The sequence below is a fragment of the Bos javanicus genome, chromosome 4 (genome assembly GCF_032452875.1).
Source record: "Bos javanicus breed banteng chromosome 4, ARS-OSU_banteng_1.0, whole genome shotgun sequence".
Lineage (NCBI taxonomy): Eukaryota > Metazoa > Chordata > Mammalia > Artiodactyla > Bovidae > Bos > Bos javanicus.
The window spans coordinates 39,514,006-39,538,033 of record NC_083871.1 but is presented as its reverse complement, the minus strand read 5'-3'; the positions used below and the strand labels follow the sequence as shown (position 1 = coordinate 39,538,033).

The window sequence follows — 24,028 nt, the reverse complement described above, 5'->3', positions numbered from 1 at the left end:
AAGGAGATCAGTCCTGGGTGTTCATTGGAAGGACTGATGCTAAAGCTGAAACTCCAGTACTTTGGCCACCTCATGCGAAGAGTTGACTCATTGGAAAAGATCCTGATGCTAGGAGGGATTGGAGGCAGGAGGAGAAGGGGACAACAGAGGATGAGATGGCTGGATGGCATCACCGACTCGATGGACATGAGTTTGAGTAAACTCCAGGAGTTGGTGATGGACAGGGAGGCCTGGCATGCTGCGATTCATGGGGTCTCAAAGAGTCGGACACGACTGAGTGACTGAACTGAACTGAACTTTGAAATACGTAACCTGAAACAACTTGATGATATGTTTTAACTCAGTAGAAATATTTCTTGTGATTTAACTACAAACTATCAATATTTATATAGTATTTTTATTTACTTAAAAAGTACCCTCTGGTCAGTATTTATCCATTTCAGCTGCTAGAAGAGGCCCCATAAACAAAGCTACATAATTCTGATGGCAATTATATTCTATATATTTGAATTATATTCTATATATATATTTATTTATTAAATATATATATTTATTCTCTATATAGAATAAATAATATAAGCAAAAAAAGATATATTAGTACAACAAGGTAACTACATAGCTTTTATTAATTAGTAACAGTTATTGTGAGATTTTATGCAGCTATTTAATAAATAATATCTGAGGGGGACCATGAATGTCCATAGACCATTTAACTGATATAAATGTTTGATCTCTGCCGCCTACACGAATACTTATGATTCAAACAAAAGGAATTATTCCTGGTCTGCAATAAAATAGACTCCCTCAGCTGTCCTACTATATAAACATCAAAACTTGGAGCAAAAACAAAACAAATGTTTCATGCTATTTGATTTGAAAGGGCTGTTAAATGTTGGGAAATCTATTCTTTTGGACTTAATACTTAAACATTAGACCTGAATAAGGGAAGGCTTTGAAGAGTCTCCAGTGGCCTAGCAAAGCATTAAAGAAGCACAGAAACACCCCAGTATCAGCTGAAGATTATAAAGTTTAGCCAAAGCAACATGTTTTTAAAATATTGCATCTCAACATCCACAAATTTTTCTGCAAGTATGTCTACCAGGCTTACACCGAAAATACCAGGAACTCTTCTGAGAGTTTCTAACAAATAAAACATTTTGCCAGGGGTGTAAGTAGTGGTCACCCTTTGGAAGCAGAGGCAAAGATATCTGTATGATCCTCAGTGGCCTATGAGTGAAGGAATGTTTTTCTTTGATGACTGACACAAAGTTTTCTATTTGGAAATGCTTTAAGGAAAAAAAAAAACAAGAGCTATTGAAAAATTTCACTGTCTTGCTAGAACATGATCAAATACAACGGGTGTCTCTTGGAACATTAATTTCACTTTGCTGGTATGGATGTGCTGTGATCTTATTATTATACTATTTGGTAGAGAATTTTAAGGTCTGAATAGATTTTTTGAGAGAATTAACATTAATTGTTATGTAATTGCTAGGAAAGCCCTCTTGCCTCCAAGACAATGTATAATAAATTGACGCTTTTTCTCTGTTAAAGGCTAGCTGAGTCCTTGCGGAGAGGCCACGAGGCCCTGACAGAGGCCTGTGAAAGGCAGTGGAGAATGTGAGTACACACGTATGTGACAGAAAGCCACACCCATGGCTCCATAACTTTTACATAGACAATTAGTAAATCCACATTTACAGTCCCCTTAGCCCTCCAAAAAATCTGGATTTCTTAGTGGTGAAAAGCTATTGCATTCTTTTGCCTATAGCTAAGAACAAGTTGCTTCATAAGCCATTGGCTAAATACCTGATTATTCTTAGAATAATTCAACCCAACCTACTTCTTATTCCCAGCTACTGAAGAGCAATTGAAATGTAGGATTTACTTTACGATGGTCCCTGGATATTTAGAACAATGTGTAAAGCTACTCTCCCATCATCAGACTTCTGCTCTTTGGGCCACAAAGGGCAGGATAAAGCTCAATGTAAGTTTAAAGAGCTCCTTGTTTTAAACTGTTGTGAGAGAATGATATAAAGACCTCCAAACCCAAACCTCAAATTGCTTCCATGTTTTCTTTCCATGTGAACCTGGAATTCATGTCTGAAACCTTCCCCTGGACTTTATCCAATTCTTTTCTGTTGTAAAATGCTCAGGAGACAAGACTTTCATGAAAGGTCTTCAATTTTATTCTCTTGTTCCTTAGAAGATGACTTGGAAAAGACCTCCAGTACAAGATCTTTCCCTTGAGAAAGGATATTGATAGCAATTTTTTCCTGACACTGAATACAATGAGAGGACTATATTTCTATGAATCTCTGTTCCGGCCTTGAATTAATTAATAAAATTTAGACAAATAATTAGCTTTCTTTAAGAAAGAAAATGATTTGCTAAAGTAAGTTTCCCAACACACAAAGACATGGAATTTTAAAAGGTTATATATTGATGCCAATGTACATTGGTTACTAGGAGAAAGGATTCTTTTAATTTAGTACCAATGGCAACATATCTTCTCAAGTCACCATAACAAAATAAAACTGGGTGGCTTAATCAACAGTAATATATTTGCTTATAATTCTGGCAGCTATAAAGTCCAAGATTAAGGTGGTAGCCAGTGATTCCTGGTGAGAGTTCTATTCCTGGCTTGTAGATGTAGGTATAGACATACCCTTTTAGTATATCTTCATATTGTAGAGAGAGAGATTATGCTCATCCCCTACTTTTAAGGCCACAAATCCTATTGTTTTAGGATCCCATCATTATACTTCATCATCCTTAATTGTCTCCTAAGAACCCAACTCCAAATGCAATAAGGGTTTAGACTTCAGCGTATGAATTTTGAGTAGAACACAAGTCAACCCATAATGATAATTTTGATAGAAATCTTAGCTATCAGAGATCTGCCTAGGCCACACTTCTGCAGTGGGGAGTTGTTCAACAAGTATAAAGTTTCAGTTATGCAAGATGAGTAAGTTTTAGAGATCTATGATATGACAGAGTAACTATACTTGACAATACTGTGTTATATAATAAACGATTGTTAAGAGAGTACACCGCAAGTTGTGTTCTTACCAAACACACACACAAAAAGGCAAGGGAAGTCAGGAGGAAACTTCTGAAGGTAAGTAATATGGTTATTATCTTGATTGTGGAGACAGATTCATAGACATACATTCAAAGCTATCAAACTGTGTTCATTAAATATGTGATGTTTTTAAACATCAGTTATAGCTCAGTAAAGCGCTTAAAAATATAAAATGGCTCTGGACACATATATCAGAAGTTTAAAAAATAAGAGGGAAAAGAAAAAGGAGGTGAAAAAATAGGGAGGACGTCACAAGCTTTGTTTATTTTATTGAAGGAAAACCCATCAAGACAAGAAGCAAAGGTGCAAAACTAGCTCAGGGAAGCATGAACTCTGACAGTGAGTTGAAGTGATGGGAAGAAGCTAAGAAGCAAATCTTCCTAGTTGGAAATGTTTGGGGAAAGCCTGTTTTTTACATGAAAATCAAAATGCATAGTATAAATTCCAAGAGACATTAAAAGAAAATGAAAAACTACCACTGATTAGGAAAGGAACAGTCATTCACTCAACAAAGATTTGTTGAACTCCTGTCACAGGCAAGGCAATGTGGTAAGTCTCTGGGATACAAAAAAAGACATAGTCCTTACTCTTTTGGAGCTTAAAAATTTTGATAGAGAGAGCTATTAACCAAATAGCTTCAAAAGTAAATGTGGAAACCAAACTCTGAGAAGTACATGGAAGGAGAGGTTTATGTTGCTATAAATATACAGTAAGGAATTTGACCCAGTCTGGGAAGTCAAATGAAGAAATGATAACTGACTTGAAATTTGTACAATGGGTAGCTGTCAATTAGGTTAGGAAGGAAGAGAACATTTTTTAAGGCCGAGGACATGGCAGGGGTTGAAGGAACTATAATAAGAATATGGAAGATATGAGGCATAGGAAGAAACATATTCTGGCTGGTACAGAGAGCATTGAGAGACGTGTATATGAGGCTGGAGAGTCGGGTGGAGAAGTAAAAGATGGTTTTATTTTGTCTGTGTCCTAAGATCAAAGGCAGTGACTGTAGAGTTTTAAACTGGTGTGTGTGTGTGATATGCTAGGCATAGGGAATGATATATTCAGATTTTTTTTTTAAATAGTCTATTTGCCAAGTGGAGAAGGAGTTGGAGGGGAAAAGCTTGTGAACATGGATATAGCTCCACTCAGAAGTCCATCTGAATATTCAAGAAAGTTCAAAAATAATTCTGCTTAGATAAAAGGGATGAAGTGAAATGGAGATTTGAGAGCTACATAGAAAATAAAATTTACAGGCCTTATGATGTATCAAATGTGAGACATGAAGGAAAGAGCACGTTTAGAATTATTTTAAGCTTTTGGATTTTAAACTGTGTAAATGGTGGTATCAGTCATGCAAAAGAGAGCATACAAAGCAGATTAGACCATCCTACAGGATAAAGAGCGCCGAAGAATTGATGCTTTTGAACTGTGGTGGTGGAGAAGACTCTTGAGAGTCCCTTGGACTGCAAGGAGATCCAACCAGTCCATCGTGAAGATCAGCCCTGGGATTTCTTTGGAAGGAATGATGCTAAAGCTGAAACTCCAGTATTTTGGCCACCTCATGCGAAGAGTTGACTCATTGGAAAAGACTCTGATGCTGGGAGGGATTGGGGGCAGGAGGAGAAGGGGACGACAGAGGATGAGATGGCTGGATGGCATCACTGACTCAATGGACGCAAGTCTCAGTGAACTCCGGGAGTTGGTGATGGACAGGGAGGCCTGGCGTGCTGCGATTCATGGGGTCGCAAAGAGTTGGACACGACTGAGCAACTGATCTGATCTGACAGGATAAATGAAGAAAGTCCGAGAGAAAGATAATAAGTGATAGAAGTCTCCAAGAAGGCAAGTTGCTGGTGATGAAGGGTGGGAACGGATATACAACAAGTATATCCTAATTAGAGTATTTTTATGGGACATCAGCCTTACATGTCTGACATGGAGCAAAAAGTTCTCAGAGGGATACCTGGCATTCTGGAGATCTTTGCAGGAATCTAGGAAGCCAAAACTATTTTCATAACCATGCTAGAATGCCACTTGTCCTTTTTACAGTGGTATATCCAGGTGCACTTTGATGTGTGATATCCATCCCAAAAGACTAAACGCAGAAGCAAATACAAGACACTCAGCTATCTTCTTACAATTTAGGTAACATTAAAGAAATTTACAAAAAAAAAAAAATCTAAACCATTATTAGCATTTTTCTATTTTTCTGAAAAAAGTTTTTTTTTCCTTTAAAATGTTATATTTATTAACACTGAATGAGCTTATTATGTCTAATCAATTAATAAATGTTTTTAATTTATGTTTTAATTTCCAATACATTAGATATTGACTCATATAACTCACTCAGACAATTTGGTGTTCTCAATAATGTGTAAAGATATCCTCAGTTTAATTGATTTAAATAATCAATGGGATACCTAAGGGACATCAACCACATCATAAGGGACATAAACCACAAGTTAGTTTTTCAGTTGCAGAGAGCTACTAAAGTTCACTTCAGAAAAGCACAATTAGTCCCAACACATATTTTATTTCTCTCTGAAAAGCATGGACTAATACATAAAACAAACTTACTCAGAATACAGAGTTATTGTTATAGGGAAAAACCATTAAAAAATAAGTACTTCATTTAAGCACTACACGGGACCTCCAATCTTACTACATGTTTGCAGTGTTTTAAAATTCTTGGAAGTCTGTTAAAGTTATATAGCAGAGTATGTGTAGGCTGCTGTCATCTGGGAAGAAATCACCTTTTGAAGAATATGGTGTGAAGGGGGACTGACAAGGCCTCTCCCGGAACAGCCTGGTACACATGTCAGGTGATGAACTTTCACTGATACACTGATTTCAAGATGAGAAACTCAGAAGCAAAGTGACAATTATACATTTATAGTTCATTCAGCTTTTTTTTTACTTTACTAGTTTATGATAAAATTATGAAATTGCAATTTTATCATAGATTTTGCTCTGTTTTGTTCACTTCTCTATCCCCAGAATCTAAAAAAATGACATATAAGAGCTACTCAGTAAATATTTGTTTAATGAATTCTATATAAAAGGGGCAAATACCCCTCTTTATGCTCTCTCTACAGTGGCAACCCACTCCAGTACTTTGCTTGGAAAATCCCATGGATAGAGGAGCCTGGCAGGCTGCAGTCCATGGGGTCGCTAAGAGTAGGACACGACTGAGTGACTTCACTTTCACTTTTCACTTTCATGCATTGGAGAAGGAAATGGCAACCCACCCCAGTATTCTTGCCTGGAGAATCCCAAGGATGGGGGAGCCTGGTGGGCTACCATCTATGGGGTCGCACAGAGTTGGACACGACTGAAGCGACTTAGCAGCAGCAGCAGCAGCAGCATGCTCTCTCTATGCTTCCTCGGAGTGCTGCTATGTCCAAGGCTTTTGATTTCACTATTCACTTCTGATTTTGCATGACATTCATGGAAGACTGAACTTAAATATGCTTTGAGCACTGACATGAAGCACCTGCATCTCAATATAAAGAGAACCAAACTTAATATCTTTCTCCTCAAATTTATTCCTCTTAAATATGCATCATTTAATCAATTTAGGGAAAAAACCTTTAGACTTTACCTTTTCCCTATCTCATTTCCAAGTTGATCCAACTTGTCATTATATATGGGACAGTTTATATCATCATTATATATTTGAACTCTTTAATATTGTTCACATCCTTCTTCACCTTGTTATTGTCACTGTTTACTGCCTTAGTTCACATTCTCTTTCTTACTTTACTGTTAAAATAAGCTCTTATGAGATGCACCTGCCTCCTTGTTCAACACTATGCTGCTGCTGCTGCTAAGTCAGTCGTGTCTGACTCTGTGTGACCCCAGAGACAGCAGCCCACCAGGCTCCCCCATCCCTGGGATTCTCCAGGCAAGAACACTGGAGTGGGTTGCCGTTTCCTTCTCCAATGCATGAAAGTGAAAAGTGAAAGTGACGTTGCTCAGTCATGTCCAACTCCTAGCGACCCATGGACTGCAGCCTACCAGGCTCCTCCATCCATGGCATTTGCCAGGCAAGAGGACTGGAGTGGGGTGCCATTGCCTTCTGTGCAACACTATGCTAACCACCCAGAATATATAGTAATTCTTATGGATCAGTTCAGTTCAATTCAGTCGCTCAGTCGTGTCCAACTCTTTGCGACCCCATGAATTACAGCACGCCAGGCCTCCCCGTCCATCACCAACTCCCGGAGTTCACTAAAACTCATGTCCATCAAGTCCGTGATGCCATCCAGCCATCTCATCCTCTGTCATCCCCTTCTCCTCCTGCCCCCAATCCCTCCCAGCATCAGAGTCTTTTCCAATGAGTCAACTCTTCACATGAGGTGGCCAAAGTATTGGAGTTTCAGCTTTAGCATCAGTCCTTCCAATGAACACCCAGGACTGATCTACTTTAGAATGGACCAGTAGTCTTCAAATGTTGGCATTTTTTTGTTTTTGGGTTTTGCTCTTGTTACTAAAATTATTATGAAAAATTACTTCTGTTCCCTCTCATGTTTTTAAGTCGCCATCTACATTTTTATGCTAAGTTTAAATAGCTACAAAAGACGTGATTTCTAGCATGTTTTAATTATTGACAGTATTAAAACAAAAAATTGTATATCACTCTTTTGAATGGATTTAAGGTTCTCTAAATACCACGGGGATTTACATCTACCTTTTTCTTGATAAAACGTACATTATCAAGTTCTTTTTCTCGTCAAATCATTTTCTATTCCACTTTAACCACAGGATGTTACTTTAGTGTAATGTATTTTATTTTATGTTGGAGAGTCTTTTATTGCTCATTTCTCATACTTTGCTGAAAGATTTTTATATATTTAAATCATATAAAAATCTCTTGTGACTACAAAATTCTGAGACAAATACACACTAAATACATGCACAGGCATAAATGTACAAATACTACACACATATATATGTGTGCATGTTATGAATTGTTCTTGCTGTTTAAATGCTAAGTCATGTCCAACACTTTTGTGACAGCATGAACTGTAGCCCACCAGATACCTGTGTCCATGGGATTCTCCAGGCAAGAATACAGGAGTGGGTTGCAGTTTACTTCTCCAGGAGATCTTCTCAACCCAGGGATAGAACCCACATCTCCTGCATTGCGGGCCTATTATGTGTATTATGGATTGTTGTTCAGTTGATGAGCTGTGTCTGACTCTACAACTCCATGGACTCCAGCACGCCAGGCTTCCTTGTCCTTCACTATCTCCCGGAGTTTGCTCAAATTCAAGTTCATTGAGTCAGTGATGTTATCTAACCATCTCATCCTATGCTGCTGCCTTCTCCTACTGCCCTCAGTCTTTCCCAGCATGAGGGTATTTCCCAGTGAGCTGGTTTTTCACATCAGGTGGCCAAAGTATTGGAGCTCCAGCTTCAGCATCAACCGTTCCAATGAATATTCAGTGTTGTTTCCTTTAGGATTGACTGGTTTGATCACCTCGCTCTCCAAGCAACTCTCAAGAGTCTTCTCCAGCACCACAATTTAAAAGCATTGATTTTTTAGCACTCAGCCTTCATGATGGTCCAACTCTCACATCCATAAATGACTACTGAAAAAACCATAGCTTTGACTATATGGACCTATGTCAGCAGTGATGTCTCTGCTTTTTAATACACTGTCTAGGTTTGTCATGGCTTTTCTTCCAAGGAACAAGCATCTTTTAATTTCATGTCTGCACTCACTGTCCACAGTGATTTTAAAACCCCAAAACACAAAATCTGTCAGTGCCGTGAAGTCATTGGACTGGATGCCATGATCTTAGTTTTTTGAATGTTTAAATGTAAGCCATTTTTTTCACTGTTCTTTTTCACCCTCATCAAGAGGCTCTTTAGTTCCCCTTTGTTCTCTGCCATTATTGGTATCATCTGCATATCTCCTGACAATTTTGATTATAGCTTGTGATTCATCCAGCCCAGCATTTCACATTATGTACTCTACATAGAAGTTAAATAAGCAAGGTGACAATATACAGCGTTGACCTACTCCTTTCCCAGTTTTGAACCAGTCCATTGTTCAGTGTGCCTGGTTCTAACTGTTGCTTCTTGACCTGCACACAGGTTTCTCAGGAGGTAGATAAGGTGGTCTGGTATTCTCATCTCTTTAAGAATTTTCCACAGTTTGTTGTTATCCACATACAGATTTTAGCATAGTCAATGAAGCAGATGAAGATATTTTTTTGGAATCCCTTTGATCTTTTTATGATCCAGCAGATGTTGGCAATTTGATCTCTGGTTACTATGCCTTTTCTAAATCCAGCTTGAACATGTGGAAATTTTTGGTTCATGTACTGTTGAAGCATAGCTTGAAGGATTTTGAGCATTACTTTGCTAGTATGTGAAATGAATACAATTGTACAGTAGTTGAAACATACTTTGGCATTGCTTTTCTTTGGGGTTAGAATGAAACTGACATTTTCTAGTCCAGTGGCCACTGCTGAGTTTTCCAAATTTGCTGGCATATTGGGTGAACTTTAACAGCTGCATCTTTCAGGATTTGAAATAGCTCAGCAGGAATTCCATCACCTCCACTAGTTTTGTTCATAGTTCAGTTCAGTCACTCAGTCGTGTCTGACTCTTTGCGACCCCATGAATCACAGCACGCCAGGCCTCCCTGTCCATCACCAACTCCCGGAGTTCACTCAAACTCATGTCCATCGAGTCGGTGATGCCATCCAGCCATCTCATCTTCTGTCGTCCCCTTCTCCTCCTGCCCCCAATCCCTCCCAGCATCTGGGTCTTTTCCAATGAGTCAATTCTTTGCACGAGGTGGCCAAAGTACTGGAGTTTCAGCTTTAGCATCATTCTTTCCAAAGAACAACCAGGGCTGATCTCCTTTAGAATGGACTGGGTGGATCTCCTTGCAGTCCAAGGGACTCTCAAGAGTCTTCTCCAACACCACAGTTCAAAAGCATCAATTCTTCGGCGCTCAGCTTTCTTCACAGTCCAACTCTCACATCCATACATGACTACTGGAAAAACCATAGCCTTGACTAAACAGACCTTTGTTGGCAAAGTAATGTCTCTGCTTTTCAATATGTTCATAGAAATGCTTCCTAAGACCCACTTGACTTCACACTCCAGGATATCTGGCTCTAGGTGAGTGACCAAATCATCCTGGTTATCTGGGTCATTAAGACCTTCTTTGTATAGTTCTTCTGTGTATTCTTGCCACCTCTTCTTAATATCTTCTGCTTCTGTTAGGTCCTTACTCTTTCTGTCCTTTATTGTGCTCATCTTTGCATGAAATGTTCCCTTGGTATCTCTAATTTTCTTGAAGAGATCTCTAGTCTTTCCCATTCTGTTTCCCCTCCCCACCTCCTACCCCCATTTCTTTGTATTGTTCACTTAAGGCTTTCTTATCCCTCCTTGCTATTCTCTGGAACTCTGCATTCAGTTGGTATATCTTTCCCTTTCTCCTTTTACTTTCACTTCTCTTCTTTTCTCAGCTATTTGTAAGCCCTCCTCAGACAACAACTTTACCTTCTTGCATTTATTTTTCTTGGGGATGGTTTTGGTCATCACTTCCCATACGATGTTATAAACCTTTGTCCATAGTTCTCAGGGACTCTGTCTACAAGATCTAATCCCTTGAATCTACTTGTCACCTCCACTGTATAATCATAAGTGATTTGATTTAGGTCATATCCGAAAGTGGTTTTCCCTATTTTATTCATTTTAAGCCTACACTTTGCAATAAGGAGTTCATGATCTGAGCCACAGTCAGCTCCAGGTCTTGCTTTTGCTAACTCTATAGAGTTTCTCCATCTTCGGCTTCAAGGAATGTAATCTGTCTGATTTCAGTACTGACCATCTGGTGATGTCCATGTGTAGAGTCATCTCTTGTGTTGTTGTTTGCTATGACCAGCATGTTCTCTTGGCAAAACTCTGTTATCCTTTGCCTTGCTTCATTTTGTACTCCAAGGTCAAACTTGCCTATTATTCCAGGTATCTCTTGACTTCCTACTTTTGCTTTCCAATCCCCTTGATGAAAAGGACATTTTTTTTTTTTCCTGGTGTTAGCTCTAGGAAGTGTTGTAGGCTTTCACAGAATTGGTCATCTTCCACTTCCTTGGCATCAGTGGTTGGGGCACAGACTCAGATTACTGTGACTTGAAAATTTTGCCTTGGAAACAAACCAAGATCATTTTGTTGTTTTTGAGATTGCACCCAAGTACTGCATTTCAGACTCTTGTTGACTATGAGGGCTACTCCATTTCTTCTAATAGATTCTTGCCTGCAGGAGTAGATATAATGTCCTCTGAATTAAATTTGCCCATTCTTGTCCATTTTAGTCCACTGATTCCTAAAATATTGATGCTCACTCTTGCCATCTCCTGCTTGACCACTTCCAATTTACCTAGATCCATGGACCTAACATTCCATGTTCCTATGAAATATTGTTCTCTGAATATGTGTCCCATATATTCCTATGAAATATTACATCATCAGACTTTACTCTCACCATCAGGCACATCCACAGCTGAGTGTTGTTTCTGCTTTGGTCCAGCCTCTTCATTCTTTCTGGAGGAATTTCTCCACTCTCCCTTCCGACTTAGGGGGATCATCTTCTGGTATCATATCTTTTTGCCTTTTCATACTGTCCATGGGATTCTTGAGGCAAGAATACTGAAGTGGTTTGCCATTCCCTGCTCCAGTGAGCCACATTTTGTCAGAACTCTCCACCAAAACCCATCCATCTTGGGTGGCCTTGTACGCCATGGCTCATAGCTTCACTGAGTTACACAAGGCTGTGATCCATACAATCATTTTGATTAGCTTTCTGTGATGGTGGTTTTTGTTCTGGAGGCTGTGACATTTAAGTTCTTTTTTTTTTTTTTTTTAAATCTTCCAATTTTATTTTATTTTTAAACTTTACATAATTGTATTAGTTTTGCCACATATCAAAATGAATCCGCCACAGGTATACATGTGTTCCCCATCCCGAACCCTCCTCCCTCCTCCCTCCCCACACCATCCCTCTGGGCCGTCCCAGTGCACCAGCCCCAAGCATCCAGCATCATGCATCGAACCTGGACTGGCAACTCGTTTCCTACATGATATTTTACATGTTTCATTGCCATTCTCCCAAATCTTCCCACCCTCTCCCTCTCCCACAGAGTCCATAAGACTGTTCTATACATCAGTGTCTCTTTTGTTGTCTCGTACACCGGGTTATTGTTACCATCTTTCTAAATTCCATATATATGCGTTAGAATACTGTATTTATGTTTTTCCTTCTGGCTTACTTCACTCTGTATAATAGGCTCCAGTTTCATCCACCTCATTAGAACTGATTCAAAAGTATTCTTTTTAATGGCTGAGTAATACTCCATTGTGTATATGTACCACAGCTTTCTTATCCATTCATCTACTGATGGACATCTAGGTTGCTTCCATGTCTTGGCTATTATAAACAGTGCTGCGATGAACATTGGGGTACACGTGTCTCTTTCCCTTCTGGTTTCCTCAGTGTGTATGCCCAGCAGTGGGGTTGCTGGATCATAAGGCAGTTCTATTTCCAGTTTTTTAAGGAATCTCCACACTGTTCTCCATAGTGGCTGTACTAGTTTGCATTCCCACCAACAGTGTAAGAGGGTTCCCTTTTCTCCACACCCTCTCCAGCATTTATTATTTGTAGACTTTTGGATCGCAGCCATTCTGACTGGTGTGAAATGGTACCTCATAGTGGTTTTGATTTGCATTTCTCTGATAATGAGTGATGTTGAGCATCTTTTCATGTGTTTGTTAGCCATCTGTATGTCTTTTTTGGAGAAATGTCTATTTAGTTCTTTGGCCCATTTTTTGAATAGAAAGCCCAGAGATAAATCCACGCACATATGGACACCTTATCTTCGACAAAGGAGGCAAGAATATACAATGGATTAAAGACAATCTCTTTAACAAGTGGTGCTGGGAAATCTGGTCAACCACGTGTAAAAGAATGAAACTGGACCACTTTCTAACACCATACACAAAAATAAACTCAAAATGGATTAAAGATCTAAACGTAAGACCAGAAACTATAAAACTCCTAGAGGAGAACATAGGCAAAACACTCTCCGACATACATCACAGCAGGATCCTCTATGACCCACCTCCCAGAATATTGGAAATAAAAGCAAAAATAAACAAATGGGACCTAATTAACCTTAAAAGCTTCTGCACATCAAAGGAAACTATTAGCAAGGTGAAAAGACAGCCTTCAGAATGGGAGAAAATAATAGCAAATGAAGCAACCGACAAACAACTAATCTCAAAAATATACAAGCAACTCCTACAGCTCAACTCCAGACATTTAAGTTCTTACTTCTGTCTGCCTTCTGATGGATGAGAATAAGAGGCTTATGTAAACTTCCTGATGGGAGGGACTGGCTGTGGGGAAAACTGAGTCTTGTTCTGGTGGGCAAGGCCATGCTCAGTAAATCTTTAGTCAAACTGTCTTTGGATGGGAGGGCTGTGCTCCCACCCTGTTAGTTGTTTGGCCTAAGGTGAGTCCTAGAGTGTATAGGCTGTATGGTAGGGCTACTGGCAACCTCCAAAAAGGACTTATACCCAACACATGCCTCCCAGAACTGTTGCTTCCTGTGCCCCTGTTCCCACGGCAGGCCATTTCCAACCCACGCCTCTGCAAGAGACCCTCCAACACACACAGGCAGGTTTGGCTCAGTCTCTTGTGGGGTCACTGCTCTTTTCCCCTGGCTCCTGGTGTGCACAAGATTTTGTGCCCTCCAAGAGTCTCTGTTTCCCCCAGTCTTGTGGGAGTTCTGGAATCAAATCCACTGTCTTTCAAAGTCGGATTCCCTGGGGAGTCCCTTTGCCAGATCCCCTGGTTGGAAAGTCTGATGTGGGGCCTAGAACTTTCACAACAGTGTGAGCAGTTCTTTAGTATTATTGTGATATTCTTTGGTATTATCTGTTATGGATGGAGTTATATAATTATTAGCAGTATGTAGATGATAAACAGTATGAATACATAGTATTTTCAAAGGTCTCTTTGTTTAGTGTCCCCAAGATTTTTACACCCAGGACAATATACCCCATTAATATTCAGGTAGGATTGACAGTTTACCTTTTTTCAGTACAGTAGCAAGAGGCAGTTGTCAGTGGACAGGTAGGATATTGAATTTGATTGACCCCTTAGCAACCCATGCACCTCAAGCGAAAGATTTTGAGAAAGAATTCATATGGAAAAAGAGGAGCTGAAATTCGAGGCTTTTAACCTATTCATGCCCTTAAATCCCTAGGACAGGTTTTGTGTTCTGCTGGGTTTCATGCACACTGATTTGGAAGCTACTGTTCTAGATGACGAACAAGATCATTCTCCCTGCTTAATTTTTCAGTGTTTGTCATGGCAACTAGCTGGGATACTCAGATTCTACTTCATCTGCCTCACATTAATCTAATTTTCTCATCTCCTTCCTTTTCTCTGTCTTTATCACATCCTTATCTATATCAACCTAATTACCATGTCATGAATATTGCAGTCTGTGCCCCTGATCATGTCTTTGCACACCTTTCATCACTGCCTACCTAATCACAGCCATTTTGAGATAGAGATTATTGTTAATAGATGGGAAGCACCTTTCAGCAGATGTTAAATAAATAATAGCAGTTATAATTTTCTTATACAGTTGTTACATAATAAGAGTTTCAAAATCTGCCTTCAACTTTAGAGAAGACAAATGACACAATCATAAACTCTATTCTTTTCTTCAAACATATTGAAAGCTCAGAATGAATTCAAGCAGTTGAGACTGAGAGATAACCAGAGATAGCCAGAGAGATAACCCAAGAATCAAATGATATAAGTAATGCATAATAAACCAATATTCTTTTACAGCCAGTGCATATAAACCTGTGTTGGTATACAGGATTCTAATACAGCCCTTAAGATTTCTGCCCATTGATGTATGTTCTGTAATCCCCTCCCCTCTAGTATGGGTATAAATTGTGAATAGCCACTTGGAAAAGCCACTCCTGTAATTAGTTTATGTTGTACAACAAAAGTGAGGAGACTTTTTTAGATGTAATTAAAGTTCCCAATCAGTTGACTTTAAATTAATTAAAGGAAGACTTCCTTGGGTGGGCTGACCTAATGAGGTGAGCTCTTTAAAAGGGTGCAGAGCTTTCTGTATCAAATCATACAGAGTGAGGGCAAAAACTGACCAGTTATTTTTCAATCATTGTCCCCAATAAACATATACAATTTTCCCAGGAAAAATAAAACACGGTTATTTTTGCCTTTCACAACTCTGTGTTAAGATGAAAGAAATTATATAGAAGCACTAAAAGATATAATTTCCTAACAGGTCCTTTTGAAATTCATCCCTAGTGCAGAATCTTGGAGAAAGTTGGCTTATAAAATTTTAATAACTTGAAAAAAAAACCTTAGTAAATAAATGAAAGAGGGCGCAGACACCAGAGGTTCAAAGTAACAGAAAGCTATGCTATTGGTCTTGGAGAAGTAAACTGCTGTATTTTGAAGAGGGCCATGTGGAAGAAAACATCAGGGAGTTTCTAAGAGCTGAGCACCTTAGCACTAGAACCACAAGAAACTGAATTGGAATGGGGACACTCAGTCTTAGATGAGATAGTATGTCTGGTGGGCACCAGGACTGTGGCCTTGTGAGATCCTAAGCAGAGAACACACCTCATTTATGCCTTGACTCCTGTCCCACAGAAAACTTGAAATAATACATATGTGTTACTTTAAGCTACCAAGTTTCTGATAATTTGATAGTTTCTGATAATTTGTTATATAGCAATAGAAAATTAATACACAATTGAAACCATTTTGAAAAAAAAAAATAAATAAAGTATTTGACAAAGCCAAAAAAAAAAAAAAAAGGAAATTAAACCAATTTTAAACTAAAAAAAAAAAAAAAAAAGAAACCATTGCCAATTTTCTTAGTTTTTCATTATAGGCTTATATGTACAAGACAAAATATCTGGAAGAAAGTATCTGTTACATTTTCCAAAATTCCTAAATGCCAGTTTATTTCACTAATTTTGATAAAAGTATAGTCTCTCTATATAAGTTTACAAACTAAAACTTAAAATATTTTAAAAATATTCCCAAACCCTTAAAATAATTTTATCTTAACTACAATTGATCCTTGAACAGCATGGATTTGAACTCTATAGGTCCATTTATATGCTGGTTTTTTTCCTATGGTAGATGCTATTACCTATTAGTACTACAAGATCCCACAGTTGGTTGAATTCACAGATACAAGGGGAGCCAGGAGAGTCAGTGCCACCTAATCATCATGTTGTTTAAGGCCCAAATGTATAGAGGGTTGGTTCACAAATTCTACCACCATTTTCTTGGAATTAGCATCCTATAAACACCACCCTCTGTTTAATAAATCCATCAGAATTGTTGCATGTTGTATAAATAGTCAACTCTGGACAGAAGAGAAAAAAAAAATCTACCTAACAGAAGTGTCATATTCATTGTATTTTTTTTCCTCTCCCAATGTCTTTTAAAAATAGCCAATCTTGCGCATGCCAGTTGAAAGGTGAATGTGCCAGTCAATATGCATGTGTGTGTGTGTGTGTGTATGTGTGTGTGTGTTACTACTGGTCTTATTCCAGAGACAATTTATGAGTGCCTAAAATACACACACACACACACACACACACAAGGAAGGGAAACTACTGATTTATTGTACCTGCCTGGTCTAGATAATAAACAGATTAATAACATTTAAAAAGTCAATGAGTTGCACTAACCCAATCTATACAGAGAAACACTGTCACAAAAATCATCCTTTATTGTAAAGGACCAAACAGATGGTTCAGTTTCCTTGGAACATTGAGAGCCTTCCAGATTCTGCAGTTATTTCGCATATGCCAGACATGTCTTTTTTCTATGGGTTTTATTTGAGTCGTCCAAAACATTTCTTTTTATTAGCAGCTTTAAGTGGAGAGATATTTACCTTGGCAGTATCACTGTGTAGATAATACTGAATAAGTTTGTTCAAAGAAACAGTCTCATCATGCCAATCTAAGGAAATATGCAAATCCCTATGCATAGCCTAGTAATTGTATATTTATCATTTGGTGTGCTGGCACCTGATTATCTGTCTTTATATTTTTCTCTCCATATATACATATTTTTATATTAGCAAGACAATTTATAACATGATTACACTTACTACGTTTTTGCAATTCTACTGATTTGAAAGCATTTTAGCATCTTGTTGAAAAAAATAAGACTTCTTATACACAGAAATAAAAGCATATCTACATCTAATTATTATCCAGGATAATTTTAGAGAAGAATAAAAATGTGTGAGCTAATGAAGAAGAGGACCAAGTGTACAGATTTAAAGAGATATCACAAAGCAAGTAAGAAAAGAAGCCTTATCATAAACTCAGGAGAGTAGGGTAAAGGCCAGGATGCAGAAGGGCTATAGGACTGCTAAAATACAAGGTGAAAGAGAATGCAGGCTGTGCACAAGGACAGCCAGAGTGGTGAAAATTAGCTGCTAGAGATTAAAGATGTCTGTAAGAATCTTCTATCAGACTTAGTTTTCTGCATTGCCACCTCTATCATTCACCAGAAGAGGTCCATAGTCGGTTGACTGCTCATGTTATGTCTAGGAGGATAAGTTAGGGAAAGGATCCAGGATTGGTAGGTAAGAGTCTAAGGTCTTCACTCTTACAGCCCTAATGACATTATGATACTGCACATAATCCCTGATCTTTTTCTCATTCTGTTTTTTTTTCTTCCTTTTCCTTGATAACATGAGAATGTGTAGGCCTTTACCATGAGTTTGTTTTGTGTGTATGTGACACTTACATGTGTATCTCAAAATAATGGCTCTCTGAAAATGCAATAAGTTTATTGCATCTGAAAATGCAATAACTTATCTGAAATGCAAAACTTATCTGAAAATGGATAAGTTTACGTAACACATTCTTAAAACCTATACGCATTAAAGTATCAAACAGTTGTTAACCTGTCTCACTAATAATCGCCTGCTTAGATCCAGTCTGTGAGAGGAAAAGGAAGCAATAAATTTGACCCTAACTTACCGCACATTTTAATTGCACAGTACTCCCAGGGGGTGTCAGGGTCAAGAGTATAGCACCATGGCCTCGGCTTGCCATCAGGATTGCGGCAATAATTATCATCAAAGCCCTTGTCAGGATATCTGCAAACCACACCAAGAAAAGTGTCATGTAAATCTTCCTGGAACATTACCCAGCCCTCAGCTCACAAAATAACTTTTGACTTAGCTCGGATACTATTTTAACTGGTGAAAGAAGAGATTTTTCTATGTTTTGCCTTACAAGGACTGCTCATCATTACTGCTGAGTGTATTAATGTGCATATAGTAGTAAGGCTAGAGTACCATCCCCTTCAGTAATAAGTTAGGTCCATTTGGCACCTGTACACCAGTTAGGTCTCAAACTGAATCCCCTTCTCACAAGCCCAATTAAGGACAGGTTACATACATGTTGACCTTGAATAGATTATTTATTAAGAAAATAGGTCCTCTGCTAGAGCAGGCTTAAAGTTCAAACTGAAAGTTAGGTTTCAATAGCTATGTTACTAATGATAGCTCAGTTTTGGAGCTAGAGCTGTCTAGGTCATGCCCTCACCTCCACCAGAGTAAAAGACGAACTCCATCACACCTCTTTTTCTATACCCACCTCCCTTTAAATTAACAGGGTCCTGAATTGGTGGTTTGCTTTTAATTACTACCATATCCCTTCTGATCTCACTTGAAAGATGAGAAATGCATTTTAAAATAAAGCAGTTTTAATTTCATCTAAAAAAGCAACAAACAAAAAAGAGAAAATATAAAGAAAAAACACCATTTGGCAATTTCCAGAGAAAGGGGCAGAAAGGCCTTCTTCTGTATTTATTTGTATTTTCAGTCTTTATAATAAAAAAGGGAAAAGTTTTTTCAACTAAAACATTGCCTATGAAATTTATAGACCAAAATACACATAATTTTTAAACTCAAAACGTTCTCCTGAGGAGAAATGTAAACTTGGTTGCCTGACTGCCACATAGGCAATTTAAAAATCTACCATAAAAAAGCAGCCAAGGAATTGTTTGTTCCACCTTTAGCCTGTGACATGGTGTCATACAATGACCCCACTTTACCTGAGTCACAGGAAGGTATGGCACAAGGAGGAGATTGGCTTTTGGTTAACAATAATGCCACCCTCCCCAGCTTGGACCTGTCGAAGTGGTTATTAGTGAATGTACTTTTATCTTTTTTGCTGCCATGGAAGAGAAAGAGGAAGCATTTGTTAGTGTTTTCCTTTTGTACCCACTGATGCTCCTGTGTTCAGGACCATCCTGATTTCAGGGACTCGCAACCTAATCAGCCAAGACCAGCTGACGCTGTAGTCAGCACTCTCATGTACCTCATCATAAACCCCTCTGTCCCAAGACTATCAGGAAAACATAGAAAGAGAGATTCCATGTAATTTGTCATGGGACAAATTACAGTTTGTAAAGAGGATCACTTGGAAACATGATTTGGTGGTATTTTACCTTTCTGGCAAGAATTTGTGCCGGTGTGGTGTCTGATGATCCCAGCGCTGACAAATCTTGCCTGTTTCTGTGTGATCCATGGGACCTCGGTAACTTTCCCCATTGCAGGTCATGCATTCAACTAATAAAATCAAAGCATGGCATATTAATTGCTTCTGACAGCAAAATCAAGAGCACCACTGTTCCATTTAAAGAACAGTAAATCACCTAAACAGCAAGGATATTTTTAGGAAAACTTATATACTATTTTAACTTTAAATTAGGGCTCAATGTCCATTAACAGTGGCATAAAATACTCCCTACAGAACTTTTCACACAGTTTAAATGGAATTTTTGTAGTTAGTGTCATACAAAATTACCACAGGGCCAAGATACTACCTTCCTAATTTTTGATAACTATCTAAAAGGTACCTAGAAACTGAAAAGTCCTTGGGAATTTTCCCTGTGTCGGTCTATAATGCCAGGGATCTCAACATCTATACTGTCAACATAATAGTGCTCCTCTTTCAACTTACCCTCCAATACATACACAGAAAATGCACAGTTTGAAATGAGTGCACATCATACTGCTACCGTTAACGCAAAGATCAGGACCACACAGATTTGAGAGACCAGCTTCAAATAGTAATCTAGTACTATTTAAAGAATACAAATATTTTAAAACAAAAAATCACAGTTCCTTTCTATTAGTGAGCATCCACATCGAATAACCGAGCAGACTTACATTCTTATCTAAAGCTTAGGATGGAATATGACCTACTATTGAACTTCTTGTACTCACTATTTTTAAAAATCTATAAACTGATCTAACTATGCTAAATATTACTGTTGATTCTCTGAGGTTAATTAATAGTTTTCTGGCTGGCACCTTAGGCCACACTGAAAACTCTGAATCATATCAACTAGCTGAAAATGAGACTTCTCAAATGGACAGGTTGATTTGATGTAGCACAGCAGGCACCCTGTGGAATAAATCATTGCTTGGCTTTCCTACGAATCCGGCAAACTTCCCCAAACACATCATTTGTATCTTGTGATTACTGATCATCTAACATTAGCTGAAGTGGGAAAAGATATCAGGGTTTCATTTTATCCACTGGGATCTAGGCTAATGAGTATTTATAGTAGTTTGGGATATACTATTAGAATCATCACTTTTGAAACTTTAATTTTTATAATCTAATAGGACATTAACAATTAAATATCTAAAACATGAAACCATTTGGCCTGATCTATCTACTTCTTTTCATGTAAGTTAATCTATGAAGTAAGAAAAGAGACAGATTCAGCTTCCTCTCATTTGATACTGAGCTCACCCAGACAACAGTCGGTAAACACCTGAGGGGGTCCAAGAGCATGTAGATAAAAGTGCTCTGGCTGGCAAAGATCAAATCTGCATAGGTTACGGATCATCACATTTCCGCTTTCCATCTGAATAGGATTACAAGCTTACTTAGTCTCCATTTTGAAAAGAATGTAAGGTTTGATAGGTTCACGTATCATCGATCATTGTCGTTTGCTCCTTTGTATTGAATGAAAGCATATAATAGAATCCTACAATCACAGATAAGGAATAAATATACACATGTACAATTTCTAATCTTTAATAGTACTTAAGAATCAGAATACACCTATTTTGTGTCCATTAGAAAATGCAGTTTATAAGAGTATATCCTTTTCAAATTAGAGCGAATAAAATTATTTTTTGGGAAATTGTTGTGGAGCATTATTAAAAGAACGTTTCTCCTGAAACTTTAGAATTTTTAAATTTCTAAAGGAAAAATAGCTACACAAATGAAACAGGTGATTCTATAAGATGACCACTTTCCAGCATGAGTGGTAGATCACACCTTCTCCAGACTTTAATGTGCATAAACGTTACTTTGAGATCTTGTCCAATAAAGGACAAGTTCTGACTCGGTGAATCAGGGTTGGGGCATTAATAGCAAGCTCCCAGTGGATGCTGATGCTTCTGGTTCTTGGACCTCACACTGAGTGACAAGTTTGTAGATAATCTGTTCAATTCTGAAAGTTCTTAGTGTTTGGCAGTAATAGCTTTTAGGAGAGAATGGATTTTCCTTAGACCTTGAAGAATGGATGACATGTGGATAAACTATAAAGGGAGCAAAATAACCTAAACGGTTCCCAAAAAATGAACTAGTATGCTATGTTTATAGTATAGTGAAGGGAGAGTTATGAATGCAGGTGCAAACCTAATGAAGTTGAAAAAATAATAAAACTTAACATGAATAATGTTCAGTTTTGGAAGGCAATGAAAGTTGCTGTTGGGGTAGGAATTAAATGTATCCTGTGAGGACTGAGATGCTAAAAATATAGTTACATATTCTTTGATTATTCAGTATTTTGAACATGTAAGAAATCATTTGATCCTTGCAGTGAGGAAAGCAAAGCTCACAAAAGTTTTAAGGGACTTACCTAAAACAGAAAATGCCAGATCTGTAACTAGAACACAGGTCAGACCCACAGTCCAGTGCTCTCTCCATTCCCCTAACTGTCTATCCATCCTGTATATTTAACTTGTTTCCTATACATTCTAACTGGCCATACTTTAAGATAGACCGAAAGTAAAACTTTTAGAAGGTCAGTCTCCCTGTCTTTTTTTAATATTGTCCTCATTACCCTCTTCCCTCTTTTTACAGCCATCAGTTGTTCTCCTGTTGGTTTCTCACCTATTGGAGGTTACAAGAAACTTATCTAAGGATAAAAAATGTGTGGTTCTTCCTTTGCATCAAACCATCCGGTTAGTCATAAAAATTACTTTGAGAAAGGCAAATTTTGATCTCATATTTACTTCTCAATCTTTGAGAATTCTAAGACTCTCCTAAGTTTTCCCAGCTCATAGTCAAGCCATCCAGGTGTAAACCAAGTCCATCTAAGGACTCAGGTGAGGGCATTAACTAGATAATAGTTCAAGAAGGTAAGCACTGCATCTCCTGTTCTATGTTCTTTGACTCTCTCTGTTATGGCTAATGTATTCCTTAACCATTCCAGAAAGCTCTCCCCTTAAAATTAAAAAAAAAAAAATTATGTCCCAGTTCTCATAAATTCAAACAAAATCTCTATTCATAAGTAGAATATTTTTTCCCATTATAGTTCTGCCCTAATTGATAATACAAAGGTACACACACTATACATTAATCATAAGTAGGATTAATTTAACACCTTTCTGGTATACTAACCAACTAAACTCGAAAGTTGCTCTGTTCCATTTTTCTCAGTCATAAAGTCACAAGTGATCTGAGTTTACAGACTAAAACTATTTTGAAAGTATCTCTCAGATAAATCCATGCTGGTGATTACTTCAGCAAAACAGAATGTTTAAAATATGAATAGTCTCACAAACCCCCATTTATAAATAATAGTTTTATTTAAATCTTTGTTTTTAAAAGTCTTTTGCCACACAGGAATTACACATTTAAAGTTATGGCAGAATTATTTGGTATTTTATGTGTAAGTATTTAAAAATATAATTATGTCTTAATAAAATGCATTTACTTGAATATTTATCATTTAAAAAACCTGTTTCAATGACAAATGATTGCTTTATTTTAAATCCCAAGCAAATGTTAAAGCAAAAAGTCAGATTTCATATACCTCAATTTTCCATAATCTTTGAATTAAACATTAATGGTAGTATTTTCTTTACATAGTTATGTAAGGTTTTAAATGTGATAAATGAGTATTCATTTTCTTTTGGAATGCTTAATATACTTCAAAGGTTTAACTTATATGATAATAACTTTAATATCAGATATATTTTTATGAACCAAAATTTCAAATTTCAGATAATTATTTAAAGCAAAAATTTTAATATAGTTAGGAAGATTTCAAAATATATAGAAAGATTTCAAAAAATATATATTGTTTTACTTGTCCTTTTCCAAATAGTCCAAAGTTGATTAAAGTTACTTTAATTTTAAAATATACAAAATGATGGCATCTTTAATGTTTTATTCATATAAATAACCTTTGGAACTTGACATTTGCAATATCCATCTATTAAAATGTCTCACCCATCAAACTATTTAAACATTGTGAATTTTGAGGCTTTTTCCCTCATATATATATTTTAATAGAATTTACATCATATGTACATTATTTTGTATATTTTATATTATCCATTTTGTAAATAACTCTTTCTCTATTAATGTTTGACTATGCTTCTTCTTATTTTAGAGCTTCTTTATTAAAATCCTTCTAAAACATTGTTCATTTTAGTATGAGCTTAAATATCAAAGCTCAATTCACATTCCTGATATATATTTAGCCCACAGGACAGGTGTTGGTTTACTTCTCTCACAGGAGAGTTTTGCAAGTACTGTCAGACTAAGTAGTTTCCAGAAAAGTATACCCACAAT

General features: G+C 37.4%; 1 protein-coding gene across 3 annotated transcripts in view; it reads right to left on the bottom strand.

The window, feature by feature from the left end:
- The window catches only part of HGF (hepatocyte growth factor), an 86,746-nt gene that overhangs the window by 40,354 nt on the left and 22,364 nt on the right, over positions 1 to 24,028 (bottom strand). For all 3 annotated transcript variants that reach the window (XM_061413790.1, XM_061413791.1, XM_061413792.1), the window contains 2 exons: positions 19,650 to 19,770; positions 18,173 to 18,291 (listed from right to left, as the gene is read on the bottom strand). In XM_061413790.1, the coding sequence (XP_061269774.1) occupies positions 18,173 to 18,291; positions 19,650 to 19,770 (240 nt within the window). The remainder of the gene's footprint in view (positions 1 to 18,172; positions 18,292 to 19,649; positions 19,771 to 24,028) is intronic.